This window comes from Bipolaris zeicola (assembly GCF_000523435.1).
Source record: "Bipolaris zeicola 26-R-13 unplaced genomic scaffold scaffold_57, whole genome shotgun sequence".
In the NCBI taxonomy this organism is placed as follows: Eukaryota; Fungi; Ascomycota; class Dothideomycetes; order Pleosporales; family Pleosporaceae; genus Bipolaris; species Bipolaris zeicola.
In genome coordinates this window covers 119,919-135,186 of record NW_006912106.1, presented here as the reverse complement: position 1 = coordinate 135,186, position 15,268 = coordinate 119,919, and the positions used below count along the sequence as shown (strand labels likewise).

The following is a 15,268-nucleotide window of genomic DNA, read 5'->3' as shown; positions in this document are numbered from 1 at the left end:
GAAGAAGCGCGAGTCGTAACAGGCCCAGAACCAGAGCATAGGGAGGAGGGAGCCGTTAGCTTTGATTTGCGGCGCTCAGGCGAGCGGGACCCCCGTTCCGTGCCGCCACAATTGTGGCCAGCTGCCAAGACGGGATAGTCGGTGACATCAGACTTCGTCACCGACCCAGAGTTGTTTCTTTTGTCTGATCTTGCTTGCACCAAAGACGTACACATGTACGTAACTACTATCATTTCCGCCATGTGCATGCAATCTGCCATATGTATGTGTACACGCTGCCATGACTCGACTGGTAGCACAGGCTGAAACGACAATGCTGTACACCGATGAGGAATTGCTTGTGCTCGTGTCGGCAGCGGGGTGTATGGCCAGAAGAGGGAATTGTGGTATGACCGACCGACGGACCAGGCAAAGACCCTTTTTTACGCACACACATGGGGTCGGAGCGGAATGCTGGGCACGGCTAGAGGGGGGTGCATAACCCATGGGACGATAAAGTTTTGCTACAGCCTGTCACGACCGACACCTGTGGGTGGGAGACGAAGGGTCAACGTCGCGCCGTTGGCCGTTGGCATGGGAGGGAGCTCGTGCTGCCCCATCCGCCCCGCCGTTCATGTCTATGCCCATGAGTAATTTACATGCTTGGAGTTGTGGAACACTGGTATGAGCTCACGTTCACGCAACGACTGACTTGAGGCCGTGCGGGTGCCTGGTTTTCCATCAATCGCCCAGCCCCCCGGCGTCTGCTCACTCTACTCTCAGCAGCTTGTGACGCAGGGTCTTGTCCAGCCCTTTGGAGTCCAGTTTTTTTTGTTTTGCCATTGACGGGGTTCGTGGCGTTCATCTTGGAGCCATGGCTAGGCTAAGCGAGGATTCGACAGGGGAGCTCCCAGCGGTATGATGTCAACAGCTCCAACTTCACACGCGTCCGCCCACTGTTACAACCTGCTTGCTGGCTTCCCACACGGCACCGCTTGCCTCCTCTCTCGATGCTGTATGCACATGGCCCTGCTGTGATAGGGGGGATCCATCATCGCCGTCCGGGATGCTACTTGATACTTGTCTGCGATCCTCAACACCACCAGCCACAGTGTCGTCGATCGGAGCCTCGACTCCATGTATCTGCTTTTGCTTGACCACAGTTTCTTCTTCCATGCCATGCCATGCCATGCAGTGCCTCTGCCTGCGAGCTTCTCAATCCAGATAATCAGCCGTGTGCTAAAGTGCTCAAGTATACAGTAGTGAGCGACACTGACGTTAAGCTCTGCTCTACATACTTGGAACAGGTTGCCAAGCAGCCACCACCAAAGGTAACTTCACGGCGTCTTGTGGCTAGGCGTTTCAGCTTGTCTGCATGCAGCCCGTCAACTCTAATCCCAGTGCCAGTCCGCCCCTCCGCGGCTCCATCGACGATTTCCCTGCCATGCCATCCCAATTTCAGCCACAGCCCGTACTTACCCCCCTTGCTGCAGCTGCCCGCCTGCCTTGTCTCAACCCGCTGAGTGGGCACCAAACCACCACCACGGGCTGACGCCCCGCCCCAAGCCAAATGTAGCCACCACTGTGACGCAATCCTCCTCTCCTCCGTTGCACACAGTGCGCCGCCAAATCAGGTTTGCCATGCCTTCCCGCACCAAACAGAGCCCAGCTCCTGTCTCCAGCATGGCTCCTTTCGACGTCATCTGTCCCAGGTGGTCCAGCATACAGACATGCGCCTAATAAAGGCCTGCTGCTCGGCCTTGCTTCCGCTACTTTTCCCCTACTACAAAGACGACCCATTCGTCAATTGATATATGACCGATAATTCTTCACACAACTACTCCTACTACTCGTTCCCCCCAACCCCTAATAGGAATTCCCCCCGTTCCGCACGCTCTCAATCCATCTCAAGTAACGTATCAGGAACAAGCCACCGAGCTTCTTCCTACACATTCACATCCACCACGGCTCACCACGGGCACGACAACTCATACAACGTCTCGAGCGTTCTTTTCAACAACATGCCTTCCCCAGCAGCAGGAAAGGGTGACACCCCCCGCACCCCCACCAAGCTCGGCAGGAAGCCACAGACACCTGCTCCCAAGCTCAACAAGCCTCAGGTAGGCAAGTCGGAGGACGCCCCCACCTCCGACGTGCCCGAGCAGGCAGAGGGCCTGATGCAGCAAGGACAGGAAAAGGCACAGGATGTGCAGGACGACACAGAAAACACTTTTGAAGATGCCACCCAAAAGGGCGAGGAAACTGCCAAAGACGTCAAGGGCAAGGCACAAGACACCACTGGCAAGGTCTCACAGGCCGGCGACGAGCTCGAGCAGGCTGAGCCCAAGCCAATTGACGACGATGATGACGACGAAGAATATGGCGACGAAGACGATGCTACACAAAAGGCAGGAGACGACGCCGAAGACACTGCCGACAACACCGAAGACGATGCTACCGACACTGCCAGCAAAGCCGCTGACACCGGAAAGCAGGCTGGAGAAGGCGCATTGAGCGGTGCTCGTGGTCTCGCTGGCCGAGCCTCCAATCTTGCAGGCAAGGCCAAGCAAGACCCCAAGGGCGCAGTACAGGATACTGCTGATGATGTTCAAGACGGTGCTCAGGAAACCGCACAGGACGTTCAGGATACCGCCGAAGATACCACCGAGTCGGCCAAGAACACTGCCCAGGACAAGGCAGGTGATGTCAAGGACAAGGCTCAGGACACCGTTGACGACGCCACTCCCGACCTGAGCCTCCTCAAGGGCCTCGAAGTTGACGAGGAGGGTCTGATCAAAAACCAGGACGGCAAGATTATTGGTCGCCTGGTTGAGGGTGATGCCGAGGATCTCGCTGGCTATCCCATTGGCGACAACGGAGAAATCCTCGACGACGATGGTGATCTTGTTGGTCGCTGCGAACTTACTCCCGAGATGGCGGACCAGCAGCTCGGAGATGTCAGCGGCAAGATGCCTGACATTAGCATTCTCAAGGGTCTCACTGCCGACCGATCTGGTCAGATCCTGAACGAGGACGGTGACTTTGTTGGCCACCTCGTTGAGGGTGACCCAGCTGATATTCAGGGCCGTGAGTTCAACGAGAACGGCGAGATTCTCGACGATGACGGCAATGTCATTGCCAGGGCTGAACTCTCTCCCGAAGCTGCCGACCTCCCTGCGTACCAGCAAGAGGACGACGAGGACGAGGAAGAGGAAGGCGATGCCCTCAACGGCGTTACCAATACTGCCGAACAAGCCAAGGGCACTGCCACTAACGCTGCCGAAAGCACCAAGGCAGGCGTTGATGAGAAGGCTGCTGATATTGAAGACGAACTTCCTGGCGTCGAGGCCCTTGAGGGCATGGAAATCAACAGCAGTGGCGAGATCCTCAACGACGATGGCGATGTCGTTGGCAACGTTGCCGAGGGCGATCTGGAGAACATTGAGAACGTCAAGGGCCTCACCGTCAACGACAAGGGCGAGGTCGTTGACCAGGACGGCAATGTTCTCGGCACCGTTGAGCTCGCTGAGGGCGCCGCTGATAAGCTCAAGGAGTCTGCCGCCGGTGCTCTAGACACTAGAATCTTGGACGGCCTCAAGGTCAACAAGAAGGGCAAGATCCTTGACTCTGATGGCGAAGAGATTGGTGAGCTCACTGATGGTGTCCTTGACAAGTGCGCCGGCAAGAAGGTCAACGAGAAGGGTGAAGTCCTCGACAAGGATGGCAAGGTCATCGGCAAGGTTGACGTTGTTCCTGGCGAGGCTGCCTTCAATGCCATCAAGGCACTCAAGCAGGAGCTTGGCGAGCCATTGGAAGGTGAAGAGGAAGAGGGAGAGGAAGAGGAGGGCGAGCCCGAGATGAAGGAGATTACCCCTGAAATCGATGAACTTGAAGGCTTCAAGGTCAACAAGAAGGGCAAGGTCCTCGATGAGGAAGGCGAAGAGATTGGTGAGCTTGTCGAGGGTGATCCTGCCAAGTGCGCTGGTAAGAAGATCAACGCCAAGGGAGAGGTTGTCGACAAGGACGGAAACGTTCTCGGCAAGGTCAAGGCTCTGCCCAAGATGGTCGAAGCCTCCCAAGTCCAGGAACCTGAAGTTAAGCAAGTTGAAGTCACACCAGAAATCAATGAGCTCGACGGCCTCAAGGTCAACAAGAAGGGCCAGGTTCTTGACGAGGATGGTGAGCCTATCGGCGAGCTTGTCGAGGGCGACGCCGCCGAGTGTGCTGGCAAGAAGATCAATGCCAAGGGTGAGGTGCTTGACAAGGACGGAAATGTCATTGGAAAGGTCAAGACCCTCCCCAAGATGGTCGAGCAGCCAGTCGGCGAGGATGAGGAGGAAGTTGAAGAGGATGCTGAAGAGGAAGAGGAGGAGGCCGTTGACGATGATGGCCGCCCTCCTCTATCAATCCTCGATGGCCTCAAGGTCAACAAGGCCGGCAAGCTCATTGACAACAATGGCAACATTGTGGGTGAGCTGATCGAGGGTGACGCCAAGAAGCTGTCAAAGTCTGGCCTCACCTGCGATGCCGAGGGTCAGTTCTGGGACAACAAGGGCAAGGTCATTGGCCGCGCCCAGACCGTTCCCCAGGAGGAAGGCGAAGAGGAAGCTCCTTTCGCTGGTCTCGAAGGCCTTGTTGTTGTCAAGGATGGCTACGTCGAAGACGACAAGGGCAACCGCGTCGGCCAGGTCGTTGAGGGCGATGCTAAGAAGCTCGTTGGTCGTGCCGTCGATGAAGACGGTGACATTCTTGACAAGAAGGGCTCAGTTGTTGGCCATGCTGAACGCTACGACGAGCCCGAGGAGGAGGCTCCAGAGGAGGAGGCTCCACTGGACCTTTCCGCTCTCGCAGGCCGCACCGTCAACAAGCAAGGTAACGTCATCGGCGACGATGGCATCCCCATTGGCCGTCTTGTCGAAGGCAACCCCAAGGAGCTGTCTGGCCGCAAGATCAACGAAGAGGGCCTCATCTTCAACGACACTGGCAAGAAGATTGGTCGTTGCGAACTGATCCCTGAGGAGGAGCGCGAGTCCAAGCCCGAGGGCATCTTCGCCGGCCTTGAGGGTCTCCGAGTTGTCCAGGGTGGTATGGTTGCTGATGAGGATGGCAACACTGTCGGCCGAATTGTCGAAGGCAATGCTAAGCGTCTTGTTGGCATGGCTGTCGATGAGGACGGTGATATCCTTGACAAGTACGGCAATGTCAAGGGCCATGCTGAGCCTCTCGAGGACGAGGAAGAGGAAGAACCTGCTGACCTGTCTGTTCTCGACGGCCTTACTCTCAACAAGCAGGGTTACCTTGTCAACAGCGAGGGCATTCCTATCGGAAAGCTTGTCGAGGGTAACCTTGGTGAGCTCGCCGGACGCAAGTCTGATGGCGAGGGTCTTATTCACGGCGATACCGGCAAGGTTGTCGGTCGCTGCGAGCTCATTCCTCCTAATGAGCGCCCTGAGCGCAAGGAGGGCCCATTCGCCGGATTCGAAGGCCTCCGCGTTGTCAAGGACGGATTCGTCGAGGACAACGATGGTAACCGTGTTGGTCAACTCACCGAGGGTGACCCCAAGAGGCTTGTCGGACACACTGTCGACGAAGACGGTGACATTATCGACAAGTATGGCAATGTTAAGGGCCACGCCGAGCCTTGGGAGGAAGAGGAGCAAGAGGAAGTCGACCTCAGCGCTCTTGCTGGCTGCACTGTTAACAAGGCTGGTAACATCGTTGACTCTAGCGGTGCCGTCATTGGTCGCGTCGCTGAGGGAGACCCAGCCACTCTGGCCGGCAAGAAGGTTGACGGCAAGGGCCAGATCTGGGATAACGAAGGCAACGTCATTGGCCGTGGTGAGCTTGTCCACGGCCACCAGTCCGGACCTGAGGGACCATTTGCTGGCTTCGACTCTGCTGTTGTTGCTAAGGATGGTACTGTCCAAACTCCTTCTGGCGAAATCATTGGCCGTGTCATCGAGGGCGACATCAAGAAGCTTGAGGGACACAAGGTCGACGAGGACGGTGACATCAATGACAAGAACGGCAACGTCATCGGAAAGGCCGAGCGATGGGAGCCTGAGCAGAAGGAGCGCCGCATCAACCCCATGGCTGGCATGCGTGTCAACAAGGAGGGTGAGGTCCGCGACGAGAACGGTGATGTTATCGGTCGTCTCACTGCTGGTGACCTTGGTCACTGCGCTGGCCTTGAGATTGATGACAATGGATACGTTATCGACAACGACGGTAACAAGGTCGGAGAAGTCACTCTTCTGGAGAACATCCAGGAGGAAGAGGAAGAAGACGAGACCGACGAGGAGAGGCAGCGTCGTGAAGATTCTGAACTCGCCAAGAAGATGTCTGCTATCTGTGAAGACACTCTTCAGCGTGTCCAGCCTGTCATGAAGCAGATTACAGAGGTATGTTTGATGATGTTCACTTTTCCTTTTCACGAGCAATTACTAACTAGCTTCTAGTACATTGAGCAAGCTGACCGCACACCACGTGACGAGCTCGACGAAGAGGAACTTGTCAACAACGTCAAGCCACTTATCGAGGAAGGATCTCGCATCCTCAACGACTGCAATGGCTCGCTCCGTGGTCTCGACCCTGATGGTCGTATCGCCGCTCAGGCAAAGGGCCGTCAACAAACTGGCGAAGCCTCACCCGAAGAGTACAAACTTGCCGACAACCTCAAGGAGCTTACTACCACTGTCGTCACCACCATTGACAACGCTAAGAAGAAGATCTCCGACATGCCCCACGCCAAGAAGAAGCTCAACCCACTCTGGGCTCTGCTTACCGAGCCTCTGTTCCAGATCATTGCTGCTGTTGGTCTGCTGCTAACTGGTGTTCTCAACCTTGTTGGCAGACTCCTCAACGGCCTTGGTCTCGGCGGTCTCGTTAACGGTCTGCTCGGTGGCCTTGGTATCAACAAGCTGCTTGGTGGACTGGGCTTGGGCGGTATCACTGATGCGCTAGGCGGCGGCGACAAGAAGAAGAAGAAGGGTGCGAGCGGACCTATGAGCATGGTCGGTGGCCTGCTCGGGAAGAAATAAACATCTTCCTAGGTAACATGGGGAATTCTTCTCCTCTCTCCTCGTCTCTCTGCTCAACTTGAGAGTTTTCTTTTTCTTGATATTTCCTTTGCTGTTTTCTTCCTTTCCAAACGTTGGAGTGCACAACAAGAGCTGGAAGATCGGGGGGTCTGAAGGTCACACCTTTTTGTCGCGCTGCGGCTGGTGAAAAGAAGATACGAATTGGGTTTATTGACAAGAAGAGAAGGATGAAGTTGAGTGGGAAATGAAAGAAAGAGAAGGGAAACGAGTTGTTTCTGTTGTTGTGGCTTTCATAAAAATCAGCGTTTGGGTTTTTTCGTCTTTGAATGTTTTCTCTCATCGGTATGTTCGATGGACGCATCGATCGTCGCCGCCACCATCGCTTACTTACCATGAATCATGCCGCGATTTTCCAATACTCTTTGAGGCCTCAAGAGTCACTTGGATTACTTTCGTGTGAGCATCTTTGGCTATTCGACCAGCCGGGTTTTCCTTTGTCGCACACCGAACAAAAATGTTTTTCAGTTTAGTTTAGCATTGGCGTTTATTTGTTTGTTTGATCAACTAAAGGGCATGATAGCGAACTTTTTCTAGTTATCTCTGTAAGATAGTTGAAGATTTTTCGTAGATGGAAGTAATTAATAGTCTGATTTCTTATTATATATGCAATCCTTTATGTACAAACCTCGTGATTTCTCCCCATCCATCTACATAACCAAAGCCGCAATCCCAATCGCCAACGCTCCTACACCGAAAATCCCCATCTCAACCTTGGCAATCCCCGGGGCGGCACCAACAAAAACACCCTTTTTTACCTGTCTCTTACCCACACTCTCTCCACTCTCTCCACTCTGCTCCTCCTCTTCTCTCTTCTCTTCCCCCGCCCCTTCTTTCTTCTCAGTCCCCTGATTCGTAGGCTTTGATCCGCTCTCCACCGTCGGCGTCGATGGTTCCCCCTTTGTCGGCTTTGCTTCACGCTTGTGCTCGTTTATGCCCGTGACTTGTGCGCGTTTGTGCTCGTTTTTGCCGTTCGTATCTTTGGCAGTGGCTTCTGCGCGTTTCTCCTCGTACGTTTTTGTCTCGCGCTTTCCGACGAAGGCGACGATGGGGTCGCTGATGTGGATGGAGTCCCGGGCGGTGAGGGGGACCGAGGGGGCGGCGGCGTGTAGGTGCAGGAGTTGCAGGAGTCGCCGGCTTAGCGGGATGGTGGGTGTTTGGGCGGTGCAGAGGGCGCTGCCGAGGGGGGTGTTGGTGATGGGGGAGGCGAGGGTGAGGGTCGAGGGGAGGGCGGTGGTGAGGTCGGCGGGGGCGTAGAGGGTGCAGGATATGCTGTCAAGGTCGAGGGAGGAGGAGGATGTGGCGGTTATGCTTAAGTTGCAGATTTCAGCGTCCGGGTTGGAGATTAGGGCGGTGAGCTGGTTGAGGGGTAGGTCGATGGTGAAGGGGTTGAGGTCTTGGTCTGCGGTTGAGGAGCAGAGGGTTGCGGTTAGGGTTATGGTTGAGGCTGCTGCCAGCGATGGGAGGGCAAGGAGAGGTGAGGCTTTCATTTTGGATGGATGGGCTTTGCTTCGAAGAATGTAGATGAGATATTAAAGAATGAAGCAAGAAGAGTCCAGTGTATTTCAGTGACACTCCAGTGATTCTGCCTTTGGTATTGTGGTCTGTCTTCACTTTCTTGTTGATTCTTCTTGATATATATACCCATCCCCCCCCCTCCCCTTGTCTTTGCCTTTCAAAATTAGCATTACTTCATTCATAACCAACCCATTCTCAACCTAACCCAAACCAATCCGTTCTTTCTTCTTCGGCCGTACTTCGTACCAAAACGTGTCTTGCTTGCGCTTTTTTTTCTTCGCACACCTCGTACCCTTCCGTCATCTCACGTACACTAGCACGGCCCCATACAACTGCTTTGTCCTGCCTTACCTCAGCATTTCGCCTCAGTACACCTAAATATACATATACCTGCATAACTTTGGGTTTCACACTACATACGTACGAACTGTCCATTCTCTCGTTTCCCTTTCACATATGTCTCGCGCGATGGGTGAGAGGTCTAGAATACAGGTACGCCAGGGCAAGTTTTTTCGTTACCAGACCGCGTTCTGTGGTCACCAGCAAGCATCTTGTGCATGGATACGCTAAGAATGATGATGATGAATGTGGCTCTTCTGCAGATAACACTACTATCCCTAATCTAGAGATAAATCTCAGTAATCTCAACGGGCGCTGCACTATATACAGTATAGGTCTTACTCTCTAACTCTACAACTTGTTTCATAACCCCTTACTAGCGCCGCACATGTATGATTCCGTCCTCTCATCACTGTACTTTTTCATTTCCTGAAGAAAAACCCAAGCATGGAGCTACATGATCGCCCTCTCAACTAATTTCTGTGTATAGTCCGTGTCCATGGAATTCGATTGGTTATCAGAGAATACAAGCATCTAGGACATAACCCCCCCAGAAGAACATACTTTTTGTTTTTCTCTAGGACAGGTCCTTAAACTGATCATAGTAACCCTGGCAATACCCTAGCCATACCTGTTAGATGAGGTTTGCACTGTTCTCGGGTATACCCTTGGCAAAAATCAAAACTTTATCGTGCTTACTGTGTACCTAGTAACGATCCCGATCGCAGTGCAAGAACTCGATTCGTTCACGGCCGGCTTCGGCCCGTCCTTTACTAGTTTGTGCATTTTAAGCATTCGAGACAAGGCGATAGTCTAATTTTGCAAGTAAGCTGTCGATCCTAGTGCTAATCTGGGTGTTGTACGAAGTTAGCTACACATTGATCAATCCGAGGAAGTGAGATTTGCTGACATTTACGTGAGGGGTGCAAGGGATGTTGTATTAAAGTTGGGTACTGTAGTACATATGTAAGCACTTAGTATGCACACGTCTGCTATACGAGTCCAAATCAAGCGTACAGGTCGCCGTCTTCGGTGGAGTCTCCGAAGCCACCTTCAGCAATATCTACGCTATTTTTATTTCCGTGGCTTAAAGCCGATGCTTTGCCTTTGCCTTTGCTGCTACCGCCACTGGTTGCTTTGCCGTCGCCATTGAGTTCGACGTGCTCGGTCATGATAACCATGCTGTCGGTATCATCGACTGCGATCGCCTTTCCCTTTCCTTTCCCATTTGATGATTGTTGGGATGCCGAGCCGTTTGCTTTCTGGTCCTCTTCCTTCTTGCCAGCACCCTCGAATTGCCTCCTCACCCGATCGTAGTGACGGAGTTCGTCAGCACTAACACTAGGGACGAGCTCCTTGTGGGCCTCCATGAAGTCCTCCTCTGTGACCATAACTGCCGTATCTTCTTCGGTAGCAATGTGATCAAAAAAGTAAGCAATGGTGACGTTGGATGAGTGTGTGCTGTTGTACGCTTTGACCTTGTCGTCGACCATTCGGGCACTGCGAGTAATGGCCTTGAGCATGGCGTCCGAGCATAGAGCGTACATGTCAGCACCTGTGTAGGTGAAGGGAAGACCTTCAGATACTCGCTGTAGGGAGAGCGAGGGATGTAGTGTGAACCTGGAATATATATTAGCATAAGCAAGACTGGGAGAGGACTCTAGTCACGTACTTTCTTGTCAAGGCTTCCAAGATGGTCTGCTGCTTCTCATGGGTGTCTGAGACACCTAGGTACAGCATCTTGTCGAAGCGACCGGGACGTAGCAGCGCTTGGTCAAGCAGATCCGGTCGGTTCGTTGCACCGATGACGAAGACACCTTCGCCCCCGTCACTCATGCCGTCTAGTTCAGCCAAGAGCTGACTGACTATGCGGTCCATGACGCCACCACTATCACCTTGGTTGCCACGCTTGGGGGCGACCGAGTCGAGTTCGTCAAAGAACACTACACATGGTCGTGCATCGCGAGCTCGTTGAAATACACGCCGCACATTGGCTTCAGACTCACCAATATACATGTTGAGCAACTCTGGACCTTTGACACTAAAGAAGTTGAGCGAGAACTCTGTAGCAATGGCCTTTGCAAGGAGGGTCTTTCCCGTTCCTGGTGGTCCGTAGAATAGAATACCGCTGCGCTTCTTCATGCCCTTGGCAAACAGCTCTGGGCGAGACAACGGGAGCTGAATGGTTTCCATGACAGCATCCTTGACGTGTGTAAGACCACCGACATCCTTCCAGCCGACGTTCGGGATCTTCGGGGCTCCGATTGCGTCGGCAAAGTTCTTACGTGCTGCATCTACGGCCCCGTCCAAGTCTGCTTTGGTAAGACTGTTGCTCATATGACCACCGGCAAGCTCGATATCCCGAATCGTAACCGCTTCTGCTGACTTTAACGATTTTGTCGCGGATGCTGCAAGCGCTTCGAGACGCTGTTGTTTTGCAACCAAAGCCCTGTCGACTACGTCAACGAGATCCCCTGCGACCAGCGCTGCAGTCTTGACTGCAACATTGCCCAAGTCGGCATCAGGAGACAGCCTGATACCAGAGTCGTCGATGATACTCCTCAGTATGCCTTCTCGCTCTCCTTCGTCCGGGGCTGTCATGTCGATTTCATGTGTAAAGAGTCCTCGAATGCCCTCAGGCACCTTGTCGATTTCTGTGGTTGTCGCAATCAACACGCGGCAATCGGCCAAGATCTCCTTCAATGCAGCATTCATGCGATCCGCATTCAGCGCATCGATATGCTTCACAAGTAACGCTGTGAATTCCGCGCCGCATGTCAAAGCTCGCTCGGCTCTTGCCTTGAGAAATCCTTCAGTCTTGACATCACCACCTCCAGCACCTCCTTCTGTGACAATATCGAACGCATCAATAGAGAAGGTGTGTAAGCCAAGATCTTCACAAGCCTTGGTAGCAATAGTAGCCTTGCCGATGCCGCGTTGGGTTGAGGTAATCAATACTGCAATTGGAGGTAGTCCCAAGTGGATGGCCCTAGGACTCGTCGCCACAGACATGAGTTCCCGCAACCGTCTGCGAAGCGGCGAAATGTAGGGCTTGGGCAGCTCGTCCAATGTCATCGTCTTCTGGGAGCTTGAGACTGGAGCCCGTTTGGCGCCTAGGTAATATTGCCATGCGTTGTTGATAGGAGCCGGAGTCTTGCCTTGTTCGCTGCCGTTCATCTCCATCTTCGTGCTTGCAGCGTCCACAGTTACAGCACCACCCCAGATGTCCGGTTCTTCACCATCGTGAGCCGGATGTGAAGAAGCAGAAACGTTGCCAATCTTGAACCATGAAACGACCTTTGAGTTCCGACTGCTGACACCAGGACTCTCCTCGCTGGCATTTGATTTGGCTCTGGTAAGCAGTTCTTCATTCCCAGCATCGTCCTCCGTACTGGTTTGGAAAACCGCTCGACCAAGAGACTCATCAATCGAAACGCCGATCAGATCGCCGCTCTTTACGACTCTTCGCTTCTGCTCAAAGTGATCTTTCAAGGCTGCGAAAAGACTAGGCTGAAGCAAACGCTCAGAAGACAGTGGTGTTGACACTTTCAGAAGGGTTACTTCTTTGGCAGAGGGGGGTAAAGACGAGCCGGTTACACGAGGTTTCTGGATTGCACTTCTTGGGAGATGTGATGATTGATTGGGGGCTAGCGGGGTAATGCGGAGGTGGGACGGACTTCCCAGATTGGCGAGAAGGATTGGCGAGAGATAGGCATGTAGTGATGAGACTGGTTGCGAAAAGCCCGAGAAACTGCTTCTTCGGTCAAGCTCCGAGTTCTTTTGCACTGGATAGCGTGCGACCTTCTTGGACATGTTTTCTGGCAGACCAAAGACTCGAACAGGTCTCCAGTTGGAGCTGTCCTCGTCGTCTACTCCGCCAAAAGCGCCCAAGCCAAAAAGAGGATGCGAAGAAGGCGCTTCAGTACCCTCAATCTTGACCCAGTCGCCAGAGAAGCAACCAACCTTGACCAGGGTGTTAATGTCAACAAAGACGCGGGCCTCTTCATCATCTTCAGTCCCTGGCTTTGGGTAGACAAGGTCATCTGGAACTTTTTGAAGCAGCCCCTGGGCTTTGAATACCTTGCTCCTATTGGTAGGTCCACGGGCAGTAGTAGCTGTGAAGCTAGAATACACCGAACCTGGGGTGGCAATTCCATTTGTACGGTAGTTGCCAGGCCGTGGAGTAGCGGAGGTATAGGATGAAAGCACTCCTGAGGACTGAGGTGGCAGCATGGGTGCATTCAGTGAGATGATGTCGTCGGATTCGTCGGACAAATCGCCGGCATCACTCTCCGACAGTTCCGACTCAAAATTGTCAGTCGACTCTTCTGGGGGAGACACATTGCGCGAATCGAGGCGATCCTCGGCAGCGGAATAGAAGGTATCATTTGAAGTATCGTCGGCCTCATCCTCATCGCCGAAGCCATTTGCAGTCTGCTTCACAGGGGGAAGAATGACGGGGTGCTTAGAGCTGCTGCGATGTGACTGCAGTATTACGATGCCTGTGCTTGGCAAAAGAAGACCTTGCGAGACGGGCTCGCAAGCAGTAATCCTAGCTGGAGGAGGCGGAACGTGTGTGATTGGGTGGGCAGGGAGGTTCAAGGGGAGCAAGTCGCCAGTATGAAGGACGCTGGGTATCTGTAGGGCTTCGCGTACGGCCTTCCGCCAAACCTCTTCTTGCGCAGCCACGTCGACTTGCTTTCCCCTTGTGCCGTTGGCTTCCAGGGAGCGATTCTTTGGTACGCGCGAGGTGCCGTTGACCTGAGGAAGGAACCCCCCGCCAAATTTGGCGTGCACCTCATCGAGCTTCCTCAGTGCTTCAGTATCCAAATTCACGTAGAGTGTGTCCAGGCCGACGGGTACAACATCGTAGATGCGCACCTCAATTGGCGCATCTCTCCTCTGCGCTCTATTTGGGGCGACGGTCTGGAGGACTTGGGAGAAGGACTGCAGCGCAAGCGATGAGGCCGGAATGTGGAGGGATGAGTGGGGGCGCGCGGTGCCATTCTCAGTCTTCTCAGCCGGTCGCACCGGAAAGATTGTCCACGGAATGTTGTTTGAAGCGACGACGGAGCTCGGTAGCCACGGAGTGATGGCAACGTGTCGGATGCGGTCTGAGTCTGGGGTGTCTCCATTCGTTTCTACCCTGGTTAGCCGACTCTTCTCTCCGCCAGTGACTTGTAGTTTGCTTCTTCCACCTACCTGCATTCTTGCTTTTAGAGGCAGGAAACAGATCGTTGAAGAGATCCTCAGACAACACGCCGACCTCGCCCTTGATGCGGTCGTCGAGCAGTAGTCGCGCCGAGACAGGAGGCCGGTCAAGGCGCCTTCTCCGTCGCCTCTTTCGCGGGTTCTGTGATCCATTAGGCGCGTCCATGTTTGGTTGTGTATAAAGATCTGTCCCAATGGACAGAGGTGTGAGCAACAGAGGCCCTTTGTTTGGTGCGCATACGATTCGCCCGGAGATCTGATATGGGCCGTATTGCCTCGGCAGAGCTAAACGACGGCTACCAGCTCGGAGGACGGAGGACAGGGGTCAGCCTAGGGACACCGACACCGACTCTGCCATCACTCCCTCTCCACGTCACCGGACCACCAACTCGATTCTGTTGTAGCGTTGCGAGATAATAGTGCGGCTCATACACTTGGCCGCTTGAGAATAAGAGGTCTAGTTTTACTGTTATACAGCCTGATACGATATCAGCCTACAGCTATTGGTCGAATGTCACGTGTCATCCATCGTCAAGAGCGCCTGCCATCGCACGCAGTATCCATTCGAGCATATCCGGTACACCCAGCAACTAAAGAGAAGAATTCCTAATGCGCTTCAGTTTTGCTTTGTTCAACAACGTGTGCGCTTCGATCCATCACGCAGCATGTGTGGGCGTTGAGATTAACGTGCCGGAGACATGTCCGCAGACTCCTCATATGTCAAAATCAACGCCACTGCATGCTGCTTTACGCTGCCATGTGCTATCTTGGGCAAATACTTACGCGTATCTTGCTAATATCTCTCGCTCCCCTTGCCATCAGGATACCAGACTTTGTTTGTTGAGATGCGTCAATCTCCCACACCCTCGCTAATCGTCACCATGCTCTATTTACATCTGACGTAATGACTGCTCCAACCAAGGCGTGCGCTGATCTATATCGCCCACCACAATACACCCACAAAAGCTGCCATGCATCAACCCTTTCTCTCGCTACCCACCCACATGCCATTCCTTGGGAAACGTTTGTCTTACAACTGGTTCCCGATAGACTACTTGTTCAACCGATAGCGCACCACTCCACGGCCTACTGGTTTCTCCACCAGGCTGTCATTACATAATTCG

At 53.6% G+C, this 15,268-nt stretch overlaps 5 protein-coding genes across 5 annotated transcripts; 3 read left to right on the top strand and 2 right to left on the bottom strand.

Annotated features, from left to right (window-relative positions):
• Nucleotides 1-1,071: 1,071 nt before the first annotated feature.
• Nucleotides 1,072-1,242, top strand: COCCADRAFT_93867 (uncharacterized protein; the record flags this gene model as incomplete). The annotated part of the gene is made up of 1 exon (XM_007713257.1): nt 1,072-1,242. A coding segment is annotated over one exon (171 nt), but the record flags the coding sequence as incomplete, so codon positions are not given.
• Nucleotides 1,243-2,000: 758 nt separating this feature from the next.
• On the top strand, nt 2,001-7,019 carry COCCADRAFT_4344 (uncharacterized protein; the record flags this gene model as incomplete). Its single annotated transcript, XM_007713211.1, has 2 exons — nt 2,001-6,380; nt 6,438-7,019. The coding sequence occupies 2 exons, from the start codon at nt 2,001-2,003 to the stop codon at nt 7,017-7,019; spliced, it is 4,962 nt and encodes a 1,653-aa protein (XP_007711401.1).
• A 707-nt stretch (nt 7,020-7,726) lies between these two features.
• On the bottom strand, nt 7,727-8,566 carry COCCADRAFT_4343 (uncharacterized protein; the record flags this gene model as incomplete). The annotated part of the gene is made up of 1 exon (XM_007713210.1): nt 7,727-8,566. The coding sequence occupies one exon, from the start codon at nt 8,564-8,566 to the stop codon at nt 7,727-7,729; it is 840 nt and encodes a 279-aa protein (XP_007711400.1).
• A 1,374-nt stretch (nt 8,567-9,940) lies between these two features.
• COCCADRAFT_4342 (uncharacterized protein) lies at nt 9,941-14,310 on the bottom strand (the record flags this gene model as incomplete). The annotated part of the gene is made up of 3 exons (XM_007713209.1): nt 9,941-10,553; nt 10,606-14,074; nt 14,136-14,310. 3 exons carry the CDS (start codon nt 14,308-14,310, stop codon nt 9,941-9,943), a joined length of 4,257 nt encoding a protein of 1,418 aa, XP_007711399.1.
• A 738-nt stretch (nt 14,311-15,048) lies between these two features.
• On the top strand, nt 15,049-15,264 carry COCCADRAFT_93848 (uncharacterized protein; the record flags this gene model as incomplete). The annotated part of the gene is made up of 1 exon (XM_007713256.1): nt 15,049-15,264. The coding sequence occupies one exon, from the start codon at nt 15,049-15,051 to the stop codon at nt 15,262-15,264; it is 216 nt and encodes a 71-aa protein (XP_007711446.1).
• Nucleotides 15,265-15,268: the final 4 nt, after the last annotated feature.